The following is an 18,895-nucleotide window of genomic DNA, read 5'->3' on the forward strand; positions in this document are numbered from 1 at the left end:
TTAAGCAAACATGGTCAGGTCAAAGTGTCTGAATAATTTTTGGTTCCAAAGTTTTATCAGTTTTACTGGTAGTCCACTATATGAAGAATTTTTGGTTATGATATGCCACAGTTTACTTTATTTTGCCATCCTCACTTAAATAAATTAACTATAGTGTCCTGCAGCCACAAGTAAAAAAAAAAAAAATATATATATCTAATGTTTGAATAATTTTTGGTTTGACTATATAATATTATATTGACCCTCACCCTATTGGAAGTTTTGATGTAATGATTGATGATAAATTAAGTCATTTTAATTTGAAAGTATTAAACAAAGTTGATTATTCTCTTTAGAGTCAGTAGCTGGACCCGGCATTATATTTAGTGGAGATAACTGAACCACTGAAGCAGCATAGCTGTTCATTGAAGAACAGTAGTTGCTGATATCTTTAAAAGTGCATTTACCCCATCTACTGGTGTACTGCTGTACGCATTCATGCTGATCACTGTCTGTCTGACAGCTTTGACCACAGAACCCATTCATTATTAGTTTCTTAATATAATAATATTTATATTTTAATAATAAAATATTTTAAAATGTATTTAAACTCACAGACATGTACCTGTACATGCTGAATAACCTTTATTTGGTCAGAAAAAAGTACACTAAAAAATGCTGGGTTAAAAACAACCCAAGTTGGGTTGAAAATGGACAAACCCAGCGATTGGGTTGTTTTAACCCAGCAGTTGGGTTAAATGTTTGCCCAACCTGCTGGGTAGTTTTACTTAACTCGACTATTGTTTAAAAATTACAGTATTGCTTACTTAAAATGAACCCAAAATATCTTGAAAATTAACATTATTAATCTGTTTAATTTTAGATTCATTTTAATTCAGCCATATAGTCATTTTCAAACAATAGTTGGGTTAAATAAAACTACCCAGCAGAGTGGGCAAACATTTAACCCAATAGTTGGGTTAAAACAACCCAACTTGGGTTGTTTTTAACCCAGCATTTTTTAGAGTGAGAAAAACAATGTTTTTGATAAAAATATTTTTATTAGAGCTAGAAGATGCTTTACTAAATACAAGTGAATTATTTCAACATTACAAAAAAAATGCATTATAGTTCCTGTCTTCATTAAAACCATGAAAGTCTTTAATGAAAATGAAAAATCAAAGGCAGAATGAAGCAGATGCACATGGCGGAGAGCGGACTGTTAATGAGCCAAGTCTCCCAAATGAGGCGTTGCGGAACTAGGCCCCGACAGTAATGCCTTCTAATCCAGAGGAAATGTGCTCCAAACCACACAGCGTTTTTACGACGACGTCTGACAGATTGCTTGTTGGAGATGAATAACACGGTCGATTTATACATTGCTGTGAGGGACAACGCTGGACAACATCTTCCTTCTGCACGAGCATAAAAATTAAGGTTTGCGCACACAAAAGCTTTGAAGTAAGGGCATGTTAAACTAAAACAGACTCACCAAGCTCCTGGAAAATAATGAGGCAAATGAAACCGAGTTATTCAGGAAGCAGATGCCCCTTATCAAAAAGGTTCCAAGAGGAAGTGGGTATGAGACTGTTTAACTTATATTTGTCATTAAAAAAACTATTGTTTACGTCTAATGTTCACATAAAACTTTAATGTGAGGAATGTCTAATGGGCTGGTACTTCACACTAAAGGGGTGTTTATTGAATAAATGTGCATTGTTCAGGATGATGAAAAGAAAGATTTCCTAAGATAAAAACAGGAGATCACAGTCAATTTCCTCTTCGCTGTTTTCAGTATGTTCTTTGACGCTCTGGCAACAGTCTGTCACCGAATCGTCCTGTGTCCTTTTCCTCCTCCGTCTGTAGACGGGTTTCTTGTTGGCCTCCTCCTTTAAACTACATCTCTGTTCTTGAGGTTGTAGGGCACCTTGTAAGCACTCGTAGAATCTATTTCAAATAAATATTAATACATATAAATATAACATTACTATTATATTAAAATACCTAAATATTTAGTGTGATTCAGACTCAGGTCATTTCATTTAAATGTGGAAAATAACAAAATGTGTAAATAAATGAATAAAATGTAACGTAAAAATTCTGGTCACTAATTAAACTAAATGTAACTTATTTTTACAGACCAGGGTAATTGTAAACTAAAACCATAAAACATTTTCGATACTTTAAATAAAAAAAGTTAAAGGGATAGTTCACCCAAAAATGAAAATTTGTTCAGCACTCGGTTAGTGAGGTCTGATCGCGCTCTGACAACGGCAGTGATGTCTCGCGCTTATACTTCAACGAGTGCAAGACATGTCAGAGCGCGATCAGACCTCACTAACTGAGTGCTGAACATAGTGGTGTATTAGAGGTAAAATATGATATAAATACTGTTCGGTTTCTCGCACAAACCAATCGTTTCGTGTCTTAGGACATCAATGTGTTTTCAGGAGCCACAGGGTTTAATTTGGATTTGTCTATGCAAGTTTTTTCAACTCTTATTGTTTGAGTTCCCATCCACTCGCATTATATGACTGACAGACGGCAACGGTTGGAGTTAAAAATCATCATTTGTGTTCTACTGAAGAAACAAAGTCATCTACATCTTGGATGTGCTGGGGGTAAGCAGATAAACATCAAATTTTCATTTTTGGGTGAACTATCCCTTTAACTAAAATGAAATATAAAAAATGTTTATTTTATCTCATTTTCATTCAGTTTGTTCATTTAGTTCTACCTGATGTACTAAAATAACCCAAACAAAAACTGAAACAAAAATTAGTAAGAAACTATATAGACATTTAAAGAAAGATTAATAAAAGTGAAAAAAATGACTAAATATAAAAATAAAAACTAATTTGATGTGCCCTTCAAAAGGATAATTCACCCAAAAATGAAAATTCTGTCATCATTTACTCCTCCTCAAGTTGTTCCAAACATATACAAACTGTTGAACACAAAGGAAAATATTTGGAAGAATGTCAGTAACCAAACAGATCTCGCCCCCTATTGACTACTATAGTATTTATTTTTCCTACTATGGTAGTAAACGGGGGGCGAGATCTGTTTGGTTACAAACATTCTTCCAAATATCTTCCTTTGTGTTCAGCAGAACAACAAAATTCATACAGGTTTGAAACAACTTGGGGGGAGGGGAGTAAATCATTTTTGGGTGAATTATCCCTTGAAGACATTAATTTAATAATTCAACAATTTAAAACACCTTTTAAATAAGAAAATACTTTTGAAGCCCAATGCATGCAAACACAGGAGACTCTGCTTGCAATATACCTCTTTATTCTTTTAAGATTTTCTTCCATCTTCTGGTTCGCAACTCCGATGAGGAAATCAAGGTACTGGTCAGTGATGAGGACGTTACCCCTGTGGCTGAGAGGAACCTCAAGACAATGTGTGCTGCGTACCGCCTATACAACAAATACCTTTCAGACTTCAGAAGTATCTTTAATGTTGAACACAAAGCACATTTTGGATCTTACCATGATGACCTTGCCTTTCTTTCCCACAGTTATACCAGAATTCCTGAGGCCTGAGTTTATTGCAACAGTGTGCTGAGGAACAAACAATGAAAAAAAGGTATTATTTTGTTCTCCTCTAAACATGTTATGTCTCAATCTAATTCAATGTGACATTCACCAGTAGTTGTGCGTCCTCAAGCTGTTTACACTGAATGTGAAGGACAAAAGGCTCAAACTTTAAAGTGGCATCTCCAACAGACTTTTCCAGACCTGTGACCTGTTTCAGAAACACACAAAGCTTTAATATCAAGGTTATTTATTACTGTATTAATGTCTTTAATGCTGTATTTCGCACCACATCTTCTCTTTGGCACTTCTGATGGGTGACAAATAACCAGGAACAGTTTTGCTTTTGCACATCGGGGCAATCAGACACCTTAGATGAAAGCATAACACACAGTGACCATTACACATATACAATACTAGTTAGGACCTTAAAAGTGTTGATTTAAAGGCTTATATACTTGAAAGTTTTGTAGACAAATTTAAAAGTAGCCATTACAAAGCATGCCATGTTTGTGCTACTTCAAGTATTAGTTTACCCAAAAATGAAAATAATGTCATTTATTACTCACCCTCATGCCGTTCCACACCTGTAAGACCTTCGTTAATTTTCAGAACGCAAATTAAGATATTTTTGTTGAAATCCGATGGTCAGTGAGTCCAGCAATGACACTTCCTCTCTCAAGATCCATTAATGTATTAAAACATATTTAAATCAGTTCATGTGAGTACAGTGGTTCAATATTAATATTATAAAGCGACAAGAATATTTTTGGTGTGCCAAAAAAACAAAATAATGACTTATTTAGTGATGGCCGATTTCAAAACACTGCTTCAGGAAGCTTCGGAGTGTTATGAATCAGTGTGTCGAATCTGCTGTTCGGAGCGCCAAAATCACGTGATTTCAGCAGTTTGTTTGGTGGTTTGACACGCGATCTGAATCATGATTCGATACGCTGATTCATTACGCTCTGAAGCTTCCTGAAGCAGTGTTTTGAAATCGGTCATCACTAAATAAGTCGTTATTTTGTTTTTTTGGCACACCAAAAATATTCTTGTCGCTTTATAATATTAATATTGAACCACTGTACTCACATGAAATGATTTAAATATGCTTTTAGTACATTAATGGATCTTGAGAGAGGAAATGTCATTGCTGGCTATGCAGGCCTCACTGAGCCATCGGATTTGAACAAAAATATCTTCATTTGTGTTCAGAAGATGAACGAAGGTCTTACAGGTGTGTAACGGCATGAGGGTGAGTAATAAATGTCACTATTTTCATTTTTGGGTGAACTAACCCTTTCATAGCCTTTATGAATTTACTTTTACTCTAAACTATGCAAACTGAGTAGGTGTTTCCAAAACTTAAACCATATGGGTGACAAATAATACATCAGACAAATAACTACACTCCAGAAAAATGTTTTTCTTACTTATTATTTGGTACACTCGTTAAATTTGACTCAATAAATGTATCAAAATTAAGTGTGTTTTTGCTTAAAACAAGAATAATATATATATATAATATATTATATCTGCCAACAGGGAAGAATAATCTTATTTTCACTTTGAATTAAGTTTATTTTTCTTACCCCATTGGCAGATATTTTATATATCATGTTTTAAACATAAACTTGTTTAATTTTAAGCTATTTTGCAGTTTTATATATAGTTTTATCTATATTTGCAGTGTAGACAACAGTCATTAAACTCTTCTCATGCTCACCCCGTCCAAAAGGATGATTCTTCCGGAGCAAGAGCTTGTCGTGAAGTAGCGATCATGACTGTTAATAAAGGAGACAATATGAGAAATGTCCTCATCCACACTGCCCTTCTTACTGAAATCACACTTATTAAGACACTGATTCTTCCATTGCTGAAATGTATCGCCCTCCATGTTTCAAGACTATTGATGTATTCGTTTTATTTTCTGCCGACCGTTGGAATAATATAACTAAATAATGTAATTCTGTAATGTAATAATGTAATTTTGTTCGCTAGATATGCTATACCGCATGTTTCATGTTTGTGTTTTGAGTATGTGCACTGTCGGACGGTTACGGTGGCCGGGATGTGCCTAAATTCATTTCATACGGAAGCAGAGTAAGCTGCAATTTGCAACAGGGTAAAGTGTTTTAATTTATGGCGTGCCGTTTTCTTTAGTTTCACGACGCTGTGCAGAGATACGTGTGCTATATGGAATAACGTTACATGATGATATCTATCCAGATGTAACGTACAAATTTGCTCTTTTTCAACAGTGCAGTATCCAGCCAAAGTTCAGTCTGCCTTGTCAATCCGGATTTGTTTTGAAGAGGCCACCATGGCCACATCTAAATTAATGAGGGCTATCCGGGTGTCAGAGTTTGGAGCCCCTTCAGTTTTAAAACTCTGCACAGACCTGCCTGTGCCAAGTCCTGGTCAAAAACAGGTGGGTCATCTCAAAAATATCTCGACTTTCTGATTTACAGAATGTTAAACTTTTTTTTCCTGTGAAAGCTGATGGTAATATTTTGACATTATTACTAATTACATTGGACAACTTGGTTTGTTGTTTAATGCATTATTCTATTTTATAAATTATTCTGTCTACAGCTTCTGAAAACACACCTGGCCTGGCTAAAATCAATACATTATGCTATTAACATTTTGCATGGTCTGAATACTAGTTGTCAATACTGACAGCACAGATTACATTGCTATGAATGAAAAAACATTAATTTTAAAAGATTTATTTTATAAATTACTTATTTTGCTTCTTGCACACTTTTTAGACCTTGCGCTAATGCTTAACCCAGGAAAGAATGAAAAATTAAACAACTGTAGTACCATTACAGTATAATTTTATAGATGTGGTAGTTTCTTGCAAATGTAAATAATTAAAAATGAAATTCTGTCATCATGTCATGTCATTCCAAACCCATAAGACTATTCAATGTTTATATGGATTAAATCTGTTCATAATAAGTGACTGTGTGTCTCCAGAAGACTTTGATTGAACTGCTTGATTGATATGGATTACATTTACAATGTTTTATGAACTTTTTGAAGCATCAAAGTTTTGGCTACATGAACTCATTTTGGGGTGATCTAACTTAAAATGAGTCAAATCAATTTGCATTATGTTAGGTTACAGAATGATGTCTTTTTATTTGATGTTGCTTGAATATTTGAAGTGTGTTTCATGACTGAAAAGTCAAGGTATATGTTGGTCATCATGTTTAGAGAATGACCCAGAAAACCCAGTTTCACTTTTTTCCACAAGTAATATTTATATACATTTATTTACTTAATTAATCAGTATCAATTCTTACTGTTTTTTTTTTCTTAAGAGCTGTGTAAACGCTTTTTGCAATTGTAGGTTCTGATTCGAGTCCATGCGTGTGGTGTAAACCCAGTGGAGACGTACATCCGCTCTGGATCTTATGCTCGGAAACCCAGCTTGCCCTATACTCCAGGATCAGATGTCTCTGGTGTGGTTGAAGCTGTTGGGGAGGGTGTTCATCTCCTACAGGTCAATTTGTTACCCATCTTGCAATCTGAATACATGTTTACTTGTTTACTTTGCTCGGTTAGCAATCTTTTCTGTTTTCACAGGCAGGTGACAGAGTTTTTACAATAGGCACTGTGACAGGAGGATACGCTGAATACACTGTGGCCTCAGAGGACACGGTTCATAAGCTGCCTGATTGCCTAGACTACAAACAGGGAGCAGCTATCGGAATCCCATACTTCACTGCATACCGGGCGTTAGTTCACAAGTAAGATGTTGTTATAAATGACTGTAAAAGACAGCTTGAGGTGTTTTCTGGAGCTATATAAACATACAGGCATTTACAAATGTACTTTTACTCTAAACAGGGCTCATGCCAAAGCAGGAGAGACTGTTCTTGTCCATGGAGCCAGTGGTGGGGTATGGAGTTAAAAATTAACCATTACTAAAATGATATGGATAAGCTAGACTTGTACCGTTTTCACTGATGTCTTTAATGAATTTTGCTCGTATTTGTAGGTTGGCATTGCAGCGTGTCAGATCGCACGAGCGTTTGGCCTTGAAGTTCTGGGTACAGCAGGGACATCTGAGGGGATGAAGCTGGTACTGAGCAGTGGAGCTCATCTTGCATTCAACCATCGTGAACAAGACTACCTGGACAAAATTAAGGTGTAGTTCTCTCTTAATAAAGTTTTACATGATAATATATACAGAACACTGTTTGGGGTTGGTAAGGTTTTTTTGTTTTGTTTTTTTGTCTCTTTTGCTCCCTAAGGCTGCATTTATTTGATCAAAGATACAGTAAAAACAGTAATATTGTGAAATATTAATACAATTTAAAATAACTGTTTTCTTTTTTAATTTATGTTAAAATCTAATTCATGTGATGCAAGCTGAATTTTCAGCATCATTATTCCAGTCTTCAGTGTCACATGATCCTTCAGAAATCATTCTAATATGTCGATTTGCTGCTCAAGAAACATTTATTATTATTATTATCAATGTTGAAAACAGTTGTGCTGCTTGCATTTTTGTGGAAACAGTGATACATTTTTTCAGGATTCTTTGAATAGAACATTTAAAAGAACATTTGAAATAGAACTCTTTCTTAAACACTATAAATGTCTTTACTGTCATTTTCGATACATTTTTTAGTAAAAGAATAGGTAATGCTTTATTTCGATGGTCCACTTTAGATATTGTGCTAACTATAAGTAACTTTACAACGACATGTCAACTAACTCTCATTAGAGTATTAGCAAACTGTTAGTAGACAGTTAGGTTAGGGTTCAGGTTAGAAGAATAAGTTGACATAGTTACTTATAGTCAGAATGTGTTTTGGGGGAGCATCAAAATAAAGTGTTTGCAGATATTAAGCAGACAGTCTACTAATACTCCAATGAGAGTTCTTTGACACGTAATTGCAAATTTGTGTTCACACTTGGCAGGTTTGGTTAGATTAAAGGTGCCCTAGAACTTTTTTTTTGTAAAAGATGTAATATAAGTCTATTAAGATGTAATATAAGTCTAAGGTGTCCCCTGAATGTGTCTGTGAAGTTTCAGCTCAAAATACTCCATAGATTTTTTTTTTATTAATTTTTTTAACTGCCTATTTTGGGGCATAATTAGAAATGAGCCGATTAAGGGTGTGTGGCCCTTTTAAATCTTGTGCTCCACTCCCCAAGAGCTCGTGCTTGCCTTAAACAACATAAAAAAAAGTTCAAACAGCTAATATAACCCTCAAAATGGATCTTTACAAAGTGTTCGTCATGCAGCATGTCTAAACGCGTAAGTACAGTGTTTATTTGGATGTTTACATTTGATTCTGAATGGGTTTGAGGCTGTGCTCCGTGGCTAACGGCTAATGCTACACTGTTGGAGAGATTTATAAAGAATGAAGTTGTGTTTATGCATTATACAGACTGCAAGTGTTTAAAAATGAAAAAAACGATGGCTCTTGTCTCCGTGAATACAGTAAGAAACGATGGTAACTTTAACCACATTTAACAGTACATAAGCAACATGTTAATGAAACATTTAGAAAGACAATTTACAAATATCACTAAAAATATCATGTTATCATGAATCATGTCAGTTATTATTGCTCCATCTGCCATTTTTTGTCCTTGCTTGCTTACCTAGTCTGTTGATTCACTTGTGCAAATCCAGATGTTCTGCCCTTGTCTAATGCCTTTCATAATGTTGGGAACATGGGCTGGCATATGCAAATATTGGGGGCGTACACCCCGACTGTTACGTAACAGTCGGTGTTATGTTGAGATTCGCCTGTTCTTCAGAGGTCTTTTAAACAAATGAGATTTATATAAGAAGGAGGAAACAATGGAGTTTGAGACTCACTGTATGTCATTTCCATGTACTGAACTCTTGTTATTTCACTATGCCGAGGAAAATTCAATTTTTGAATCGAGGGCACCTTTAAAACAAACTCTGCTGTAATTTCTCTGTTAGTGCAGTGCATTTGAATAAACATGAACGCTGCCATCAAAGTATATATTAAGCCTATATATATATAAAAAAAAGCTTGCTGACCCTAAACATTTGAGTTGCAGTTTTAAGTCATAATGCACAGTCTAATTTAACTTTATCATGAATTCTCTTTTCATGTCTGGAATATGCTTTCTATATAATAACCTTCACAGAACTGCTCATAGAAACGAAGGTGGCAAGTAATAGCTGGTCTCCTGTGTTTAGGATGCTACCAGTGGACAAGGAGTGAATGTGATCATTGAGATGTTGTCCAACGTCAACCTCAGTAATGATCTTCAGTTGCTTGACTTCGGTGGCAGAGTTATTGTAAGTACCTTGTGTTTTTTTTTTCGCAAGTGTTTTTATGCATGCCGTCCAGTTATTGTATTGTTCTCCTTTCAGATTGTTGGCTCTAGAGGCTCTATTGAGATCAACCCCAGAGACACCATGATGAAAGAGACCAGCATCATTGGCGTGGCTTTGTACAATGCAACTAAGGTAAACTGGGCTTCCTGTGCATTTTCTTGCTTTCTAGTGTTTGTACTTGGATGAATTTACTCAGACATCACCTTTGACAAATCTTTATCTGTGTTTTTCACAGAAGGAAACATCAGAGTGTGCTGCAGCTCTTTTTGCAGGGATGGAGGCAGGCTGGTTGAAACCTGCCATTGGTCCACAATATACACTTGATAAAGTGGCCCAGGCTCATGAAGACATCATCAACAGTCCTGGAGCCAGTGGAAAGATGATTTTGATCATGTGAAATCGTGCACAAAGTGAAAATCCAATAATGTTTTAGGGTATATAACACAAGTGAACGGTCTTTGCATTAACTGACAAATTTGTACTTCAGTGTTACATTCAGCTGCATGTTATTTTCAAATCAAATTATAGAGATCATCACAAACAAAAACATTATTTCAGCAAATGTTTTGTTGAAATTAAATTGAATAAATGTATAATAATTAAGTAAACTATAAATAACATGCATAGTAGATATTAAGTAAACAGGCCTAAAAATGGTATTTTCATTGTACACATTACTGATTTTATTGATTAATGGATAAAAAACCAACGCAGTAACCATTTGGCTACTGATCGGTAGTAAGTTTCGGGCTTGTCTGCCTCGGTATATGACAGATGAAGCTGTGTAAGGTGAACTTGTGTGTGTTCTTGCCTGTCAGGCATCAGTGCTAGATACTGTACCACATTTCTAAGATCAGGTGACACGCCGGTTCAACGCATGCTCCATTTGCACGTAACCATACACAACCACACTGCAGATTACTGAGACGCAGCGTGACTAGGACAGTGGAACCAGTGAGAATCTAATACTGAAGAGAGGTTCAGAAATGAACTTGTTTGGACCCTCAGGATATGGATACGAGTGTTTGACATTTTGCTGCCTCAAGTGTGGTAAGCACAGTGTTTGTATGTACTGAGCATATAGTCAATTTAGCAATAAAAATTCTCAAGAACTTGACTTGAATGCACCTGAATGTAACCCAGGTTAGTATCTGACATAGACTTATGTAGATATATCTGAAAGAAATATCTGTAAATTGTATTAACATAATATATATATATATATATATATATATATATATATATACACACACTACTGTTCAAAACCTTTGTGGTCATTAAGATTTGTATTATTTATCTTATTTTTTTTTAAAAATATTCATCAAGAATGCATTCAATTTATAAAGTGACAGTAAAGACATTTATAATGATATAAAAAATGTTTATTTCAAATAAATGCTATTTTCCAGCTTTCTGTTCATCAAAGAATTCTGAATAAATGTATCACGGTTTTCATAAAAATATTAAGCAGCACAATTTGAGCAGCAAATCTTCACATTAGAATGATTTCTGAAGGATCATGTGACACTGAAGAGTAATGGAAATTCAGCTTTACCATCACAGGAATAAATTACATTTTAAAATATATTCAAAGAGAAAACAGTTATTTTAAATTGTAATAATGTTTCAAAATAGTACTTTTTACTGTATTTTTGATCAAATAAATCCAGCTTTGGTGAGCATGAGAGATTTCTTTCAAAAAAAAATAAAAATAAAAATTACCAACTGTGAACTTTGAACGATAGTGTATGTATATAAAATATTGGTAACGCCTCAGGGTCAAATTCTCACTATTAACTAGTTGCTTGTTAATAATATGCATATTACTAGGATATTGGCTATTACTAGTACTTATACAGCACATATTGGTGCCTTACTCTGCATGATCATGTTCTACAACCCTCAGTCCTACCCATACCTTACTATTAAAAAGCAGTAATTAAGAGTTTATTGAGGCAGAAGTCATAGTTAATAGTTAGTTAATAGTGAGAATTGGACCCTAAACTAAACTGTGACTGAAATATTTTAGTAAAATATATTTATATATTTGCTAGTGTCAAATATATGCACATATAAAACATTTGTTTTTATATATGAATTTAATATTTTGTTCTCAATATTGCCACAGTTTTGTTCAATGGGGCTGTATTTAGTGAAATATAATGATGAGAAGCAAGACATTTCATGACAGGATGAGGAGACGTTCTTATTTTACACTTACAAAGAATATGTGGCATGTGTTTCTGTTCTCACACATTATATATAGAGCAGAATCACCTCCACAGAAGCAAACAGGTGGACGATCATGCATGTTTTATAACTACACCTTCCTCATCTGTCTGCCAGTCAGCGTCTCTAGGCAACAGAGGTCAGAGGAGAGCAGCATCAGGTGCAGTTGCCAAAACACAGGAGAAGTACTAGTGATTTGGGAATGTTGACTGAATATAGATTTCGACTGAAGAACTGTTGTGCTTTTGTTGACAGGCTATTGCTTTTTGCCATGTTTTTGAGGATTTGGTATAAACGTTGTGGCCTGAACAAAGCTGATCGAAGGCCATGGACCACATAAGCCATTTTGGAAGTCCAACGCTGGCTTCAATCTGACTTCAATGGCAAATCATGAGAAGTATGTGCATAGTGTTTCAAGTAGTCTCACAGAGCTGATTTTTCAAAATGAGGTCAGGAAAAATCTGACTAACATTATGTGAACACTATACTAATGGTTCCTCTCAGGTATCTGCCTTCTACTGATGCTGACAATCACTCGAGTTCAGCTGTCGTCACTCTGCCCCGCTTCCTGTTTGGTGTGTACTGAAGATGTCATCATCTGTCATAAACTCTCAAGAATCATTGGTAAGTAAATTATTATGTGGCTGAAGAACTGAAGTACTTATTTTAAAGGGATAGTTCACCCAAAAATGAATATTCTGTCATCATTAACTCACCCTCGTGTCATTCCAAACCTGACTTTCGTTCTGAGTAATATAAAAGAAGGTATTTTGAAGAATGTACCAGTGCATTTTTGTCCATACGGTGATGGGGTCCAATGTTGTTTTTGGAGCCCATTGTATGGACAAAAACAGTTCTTCAAAATATCTCTTGAATTACTCATGAGGGTGAGTTAATGACAACATTTTATTTTTTTGGTGAACTAACCATTTAAGTACACAAAGGCAGATGGAAATACATTTTTAAGCCTAACATTCAGATGTTTATTCATGTTTATTTCACACTGTAACTGGTATTAAAGCAGATGAGAGAATGTTCATATGTGCTTTGTGCTGCCGCTTCTCTTTAACTGAGGCGCTACAGCGATCTGTCACGCCACATTAAACAGCACCAAAACCGTATTTATGTTTTGAATCTTATAATAAGATGGACCTCATTTGAAGTCTGAGACTTTGCTTTATATCAAAAGTAACAAAACACAAAGATTGTTGCAATTTATTGGATGGGAGGCGTGCTAAATGTTCTGTTCATTCATCAACTGAAAACAGACTACTAATCCATTCTTGGGATTTAAAGGGTTAGTTCACCCAAGAATGAAAATAATGTCATTAATTACTCACCCTCATGTCGTTCCACACCCATAAGTCCTTCGTTCATCTTCGGAACACAAATTAAGATATTTTGATGAAATATGATGGCTCAGTGAGGCCTCTATAGACAGCAATGCCATTGTAACTCTCAAGATCCATAAAGGTACTAAAAACACATTTAAATCAGTTCATGTGAGTTCAGTGGTTCTACCTTAATATTATAAAGTGACGAGAATAATTTTTATGCGCCAGAAAAACAAAATAATGACTTTTCAACAATACAGTGATGGGCCAATTTCAAAACACTGCTTTGGAGATTTATGAATCAAATCAGTGACTCGGTTTGCCAAAGTCACGTGATTTCAGCAGTTTAGCTGTTTGATAGGAGATCCGAATCACTGATTCGATTCGTAAAGCTCTGAAGCAGTGTTTTGAAATCGGCCCATCACTATATTGTTGAAAAGTCATTATTTTGTTTTTTTGGCGCACAAAAAGTATTCTCGACACTTTATAATATTAAGGTAGAACCACTGAACTCAAATGAACTGTTTTTTATGGATCTTGAGAGTTACAATGGCATTGCTGTCTATAGAGGCCTCACTGAGCCATCAGATTTCATCAAAATATCTTAATTTGTGTTCCAAAGATGATCGAAGGACTTACAGGTGTAGAACGACATGAGGGTGAGTCATTAATTACATTATTTTCATTTTTTGGGTGAACTAACCCTTTAGCATTCAATATCAGTTCGTAAAAAGAAACAAGAAATCAATAAAAAGATCGAGAAATCAATATTTTTTACCCAGCATTATTTTTTAATATACAGTGTTTGTTTGTTTTTTTTCATTATGTTCAGATGCACCAGGCTCTACAAAAGCTTTGATGCTCACTGATGGACTCATTGATTCTGTGGACAACATGGTTCTTTCTGATTTAACCAACATGAGTGTTCTGGCACTCAGCAACAATGCCATTTCCAGCATCATGCAGAATGCGTTTCAGAATCTCACTTTCCTTACAACACTGTCGCTGGACCACAACCGCATCTCCAGTCAAACCCTGGACAACTCCACGTTCTCCTGGCTTCACAGACTGGAGACTCTCCAGCTGGGTAACAACAATCTGAAAGACATTGATGGCTCCTGGTTTCAAAACTCTAGAGCTTTAAAAACACTTCAGCTAGAGGGGAACCACTTTACAGTCTTGAACTCCACCACCTTTGCCCGCGCAGACCTGAGGAACCTGGAAATGTTGGACTTGTCCGACAACCTCATTGTGTACATAGGCAGTGATAGCTTCCGAGGGATGCCTAGTCTCCGCAGCCTTGATCTGTCCCGAAATCATCTACGCAGCGTTCCGGATGCCTTTTCATACCTGTCGTGGCTCTCGGTGCTGAACCTTGATTTGAACCTCTGGAGCTGTACGTGTGAGTTGAGAGAGCTGGCCTCATTCCTCAACAGTTACAGTCAGGCTCCTGATAAAGTATTGTACAATGGGCAGAGGATGGTGTGTGTGAATACAGATAACCCAGCTGTGCAGACTGTGCTGGAGCTGACTGATGCTAACTGTGTCCCGCCAAACAGGAATATCACAGTGGAGGTTGTGTCTAAAAGTAATAACACCTCTCAGCAATACATTAGAAATGTTGCTATTGCCATTGTGTTTTCATTTTTTGGTGAGTATCTAATGCGAAAGCTTGATTTTCAATATAGGGTAACTGATGTGATGCTCTGTTAATTTACTCTAATTTGATGCAAATAAAGCAAGATTGAGTTATTAAAAGATAACATTTTGGCATAGCCATTTATTATGTTTTCTTAGAAAATTAGAAAATATTTAACCAAACTGCAGTCTATTAGGCTATTTGAAAAAAATATATAATAATAATAATAATGTGTGTGTGTGTGTGTATATATATATAATATAATATAAATTCCAACACAAAAGCAAAGTCATGTGATGCGACCACTGAACTGTTATATGTTGTGACCACATTCAAAAAAACAGGAAATTATGTTATAGAGAGTTCTTTGCAGACCTAGGTTAATAACTCTCTTAAAATATTAGATAATTTTAATATATGATAAGTTTATTTCAGATTATAAGATGTCATGGGGTGCAACTGCTTAAATACTTTATTTATGAATTAATAATTTAGGTTACAGTAAGGTTTCATTTGTTAACATTCGTGAACATTAGTTAACATAACCTAGCAATGAACAATACTTATACAACATTTATTAATCTTAGTTGATGTTAATTTCAACATTTACTCATTCATTTTTTAAGATCAAAAGTTGTATCTGTTAACATTATTAATGCACTATGAACTAACGTGAATATTTTTATCGACTAACATTAACAAAGGTTAATAAATGCTGCAGGAAAATATTGCTCATTCATGTTAAGTAATACCATAACGTAATTAATTTATTTGTTTATTTATTAATTGAGAAATACATTTTATAATCAATAATTTAATAAATAAATTTATTAATTTATTTGTTAATTAATTTGTAAACTAATGTTAACAAATGAGACCTTATTGTAAAGTGTTACCATAATTTGATTATTTGCATGAATTATTTACCTTTTCCATGAAAAAATGAATTATGCACATTTTTTTACTTGATAGTTCATTAGATACCATGACAATTTATTAATAAAAAAAAATATATATATATATATATATATATATATATATATATATATATATATACAATTAAATTAACATTAATCCAAAGAGTATACAATAACTTGTGTTTAATCTGTCTTTTCTTTAATTCATGGAATAACTTCATCAGTTCTGTTTTGAATTGTAGGTGGTGTTGGGATCACCTTGGGACTGATTGCCATTGCATACCACAAACTCAGTAAGAAATTTAAACTTGTTCAGGAGGAGGGTAGAGCTGGAGAAAGGAACACGTCCAGTCCAGAATCAACCCAGTGGAATTTCTGCGAAGGCAAGGACACTCTATCTATGAGCCATGCGCTCTACAACAGCAACTACAAATCCCATCAGCCCTGGGAGAGAGAAGACTCTCCTTATCTGGGATCAGACGCACTGGAGAATCATTTCACCTGCCACAAGTGCAGCTCTACAGCCCTTGCCATAGGAAAGCACAAAAGAGAGATTGTCCTGCATGGAGCCAATCATGTGAGTGAACAGCTGACTAATCGCCAACCTAAAGGGAATGATCAACATTCTGTGTTGCAACAAAGGAGCAAAGGTAAACTAGCAAACACACAATTTCTTTAGATTTTTTTTTAATAGTGTCTGCTAAGGCAGAGGTTTTCAAACAGACCCACGAATATAACCACCTCCATGCTATATTTCCTAAAATATAAATGCAGCTATATTTTTTCATGTTTAAATATCATTTTATACTGTACATTTGAAAATATTACAGATATGTGTAAAATATTATCTGAAAAACATTTAATATTATAATATTACTAATATGATAATAACATATTTAAATAAAATAATAATATATTTTCTAAACTACCATTAAGAATACTCTTGTAAACCATAGAAAACATAAAACTATGGGTGTTAATAGAATAATTATTAATGGTTGTGTTATTGAAGTATTATTTATACACCATTATATGTATTCATATTTTTAGTTTATTTTTATATTAGTTTAAGTTTTAGTAATTTTGATGTCCTTTTGTCAGCTTTTTAATATTTCTACTTCATTTTTTTAATCTTATTTTTATTTCACTGTAAGTAATTAGTACTTCATCTTAAACTTACTTTCAGTTTTTCATCTAATAATTACATTTTATTTTATGTCAGCTTTATTTCAGTTTTGAATGTGGTCAGTTGTAACTTATTACATATATAAATCTATATTGTATACAAAAATTATTTATACTAGATGCCATCACTGAATGGTTGAACTAGGTGGTTGTTTAATGACCCAATTCAAAAGATCTGGCATATATATAATATATACTGTACATCTATATAGGTATATAAATATATGCCAGATCTTTTGAATTGGGTCCACCTAGTAACCAACCATTCAGTGATTCAGTTTTTATTCTCAAATGTCTATCTTAAAACATTTCTCTGTTTTATTCACAGACGCAAGTGGACGGAGACACAATGAGAGCAGGTCAGGAGTTTCAAACAGCCATCTGGGCAGTCAGGATACTTCTTCTCAACGTCGTGGGGGTTCAAAAGACATCTCAGCTGTCAGAATACGCCAGCTGGCCCTCAGTAATCATTTCTCAGCCCTCCAGAGAGGCCCGTTTAGACCCCCAGACCAAATCCACAATGAAGTAACTCAAGGAAATCACTCACTGTTAAAACACCAGGCTGAGGACATCAGCTCTCGGCCGATTTACCAAACCATCAGCTGTCTGCACTGTCATCAGACTTATGAATACAGACAAGCTGGGAGTAACAAGCAGAACTTTCCATTTATAAATCACTCACAGAATACTGGAGAACAAATGTATGACACTATGCTATACAGAGACATCTTGGGTTATGAGAAGTCAAACGGTGGGAGACGTGATGAGAGTCAAGCTAGTGAGCTGGGGTTTAAGTTGGCTTCTCAAAGGAGCGTCACTTTTGATCTAGCGGGGCCCGAGGAACGTGTCCTCACCGTAATGGCTGACAGACACAAGCAAGAAAGTTGGATGAAGAGCTCTAAAACATCTGCACAGAAAAGCCCCCGAAAGCTGGGTAAGACTAAGAGCGGCACACAAGGACAATTAAAAACCCACAAACCCAGAGGACAAGCAAAGAGGACACTAAAAGTTAAATTAAATTTAAACCCCCTTCGAAAAAACAGAGTTCATCCAAAGTCCATTGATAAAGAAAATAATGAAGAGGACAAGATGTCCAAAAAGGCCAAGAAGGAAAAACTGAGAAGCAAAAAGGACAAAAAAGATGTCCAAAGAAAAGACAAAACTAGCAAAAAATCAAAACATAACACTGAAGGCTCAGGAAATGAGGAAGAGAAAACCTCCAAAACTATACACGCTAAAAAAGGAAACAAGGATTCAAAGTCCACATCTGAGGATACAGATGAAGTCACTAAAGAAAGAGGACAAGAGCAACAAAGCTATATTCCTGTTGAGGGGGAAACTCTGTTAGAGACTCTCTTCAGCAGTAGATCTGAAGCTCAAATGGCATCAACAATCCCGCTGACACTCAGTTTAACTCTTCCAGATGAACACAACAGTCTAACGGCTCAATCAAACCCTGGTGTTCTGAATGCCGCTGACTCTCAGCAGCTATCCAATCCAAATATTGCACTTCCTGTGAGTGAATCTGCTGCTTCACAGGATGCGGTGGATCAGTCCAATAGTTCAGACCCGATGAGCTCTCCTGCACCTGTCATCCAAGAATATGTATCTTTAGCCGAGGGCTCTCCAAAGAGGAAGTTAAGACTCATTCTACCTGAAAAAACCTCCAACAGGCCACAAACAGCACTTGATAAGAAAATCAGATAGCGTTATTCTTTTCTGAT

General features: G+C 35.2%; 3 protein-coding genes across 7 annotated transcripts; 2 read left to right on the forward strand and 1 right to left on the reverse strand.

Annotated features, from left to right (window-relative positions):
• Positions 1 to 1,279: 1,279 nt before the first annotated feature.
• On the forward strand, positions 1,280 to 12,460 carry cryz (crystallin, zeta (quinone reductase)). 5 transcript variants are annotated; one of them, XM_067362000.1, is made up of 11 exons: positions 1,280 to 1,416; positions 3,506 to 3,573; positions 5,783 to 5,952; positions 6,883 to 7,035; positions 7,119 to 7,282; positions 7,383 to 7,434; positions 7,534 to 7,683; positions 9,727 to 9,828; positions 9,904 to 9,999; positions 10,103 to 12,256; positions 12,352 to 12,460. In XM_067362000.1, the coding sequence occupies exons 3-10, from the start codon at positions 5,845 to 5,847 to the stop codon at positions 10,262 to 10,264; spliced, it is 987 nt and encodes a 328-aa protein (XP_067218101.1). In that variant the 5' UTR covers positions 1,280 to 1,416; positions 3,506 to 3,573; positions 5,783 to 5,844; the 3' UTR covers positions 10,265 to 12,256; positions 12,352 to 12,460. The 5 variants fall into 5 exon arrangements, with proteins under 5 accessions (XP_067218101.1, XP_067218099.1, XP_067218100.1 ...); XM_067361998.1 differs by lacking the exon at positions 1,280 to 1,416 and adding an exon at positions 1,455 to 1,558; XM_067361999.1 differs by lacking the exon at positions 1,280 to 1,416 and adding an exon at positions 1,455 to 1,558 and having other exon boundaries at positions 5,788 to 5,952.
• On the reverse strand, positions 1,543 to 5,570 carry tyw3 (tRNA-yW synthesizing protein 3 homolog (S. cerevisiae)). The gene is made up of 6 exons (XM_067362003.1): positions 5,248 to 5,570; positions 3,811 to 3,891; positions 3,634 to 3,732; positions 3,477 to 3,548; positions 3,271 to 3,404; positions 1,543 to 1,926 (listed from the first exon to the last, which is right to left on the reverse strand). The coding sequence occupies exons 1-6, from the start codon at positions 5,416 to 5,418 to the stop codon at positions 1,725 to 1,727; spliced, it is 759 nt and encodes a 252-aa protein (XP_067218104.1). The 5' UTR covers positions 5,419 to 5,570; the 3' UTR covers positions 1,543 to 1,724.
• On the forward strand, positions 12,250 to 18,884 carry lrrc53 (leucine rich repeat containing 53). Its single transcript, XM_067361993.1, has 5 exons — positions 12,250 to 12,493; positions 12,601 to 12,720; positions 14,263 to 15,081; positions 16,229 to 16,636; positions 17,500 to 18,884. Exons 1-5 carry the CDS (start codon positions 12,487 to 12,489, stop codon positions 18,876 to 18,878), a joined length of 2,733 nt encoding a protein of 910 aa, XP_067218094.1. The 5' UTR covers positions 12,250 to 12,486; the 3' UTR covers positions 18,879 to 18,884.
• The last annotated feature ends 11 nt before the right edge of the window (positions 18,885 to 18,895 follow it).

The sequence above is a fragment of the Chanodichthys erythropterus genome, chromosome 16 (genome assembly GCF_024489055.1).
Source record: "Chanodichthys erythropterus isolate Z2021 chromosome 16, ASM2448905v1, whole genome shotgun sequence".
NCBI classification, from domain to species: Eukaryota; Metazoa; Chordata; class Actinopteri; order Cypriniformes; family Xenocyprididae; genus Chanodichthys; species Chanodichthys erythropterus.

Coding starts and splice junctions, on each gene's coding strand:
- lrrc53 (XM_067361993.1), top strand. Junction 15,082..16,228: donor CATTGTGTTTTCATTTTTTG/GTGAGTATCTAA, acceptor TTTGAATTGTAG/GTGGTGTTGGGATCACCTTG. Junction 16,637..17,499: donor GTTGCAACAAAGGAGCAAAG/GTAAACTAGCAA, acceptor TTTTATTCACAG/ACGCAAGTGGACGGAGACAC.
- cryz (XM_067362000.1), top strand. CDS start 5,845: ATGGCCACATCTAAATTAATGAGGGCTATCCGGGTGTCAGAGTTTGGA. Junction 7,435..7,533: donor TCCATGGAGCCAGTGGTGGG/GTATGGAGTTAA, acceptor TCGTATTTGTAG/GTTGGCATTGCAGCGTGTCA. Junction 7,684..9,726: donor ACTACCTGGACAAAATTAAG/GTGTAGTTCTCT, acceptor TCCTGTGTTTAG/GATGCTACCAGTGGACAAGG.
- tyw3 (XM_067362003.1), bottom strand. CDS start 5,418: ATGGAGGGCGATACATTTCAGCAATGGAAGAATCAGTGTCTTAATAAG. Junction 3,892..5,247: donor GAATCATCCTTTTGGACGGG/GTGAGCATGAGA, acceptor CTTTCATCTAAG/GTGTCTGATTGCCCCGATGT. Junction 1,927..3,270: donor AATCTTAAAAGAATAAAGAG/GTATATTGCAAG, acceptor TATTTGAAATAG/ATTCTACGAGTGCTTACAAG.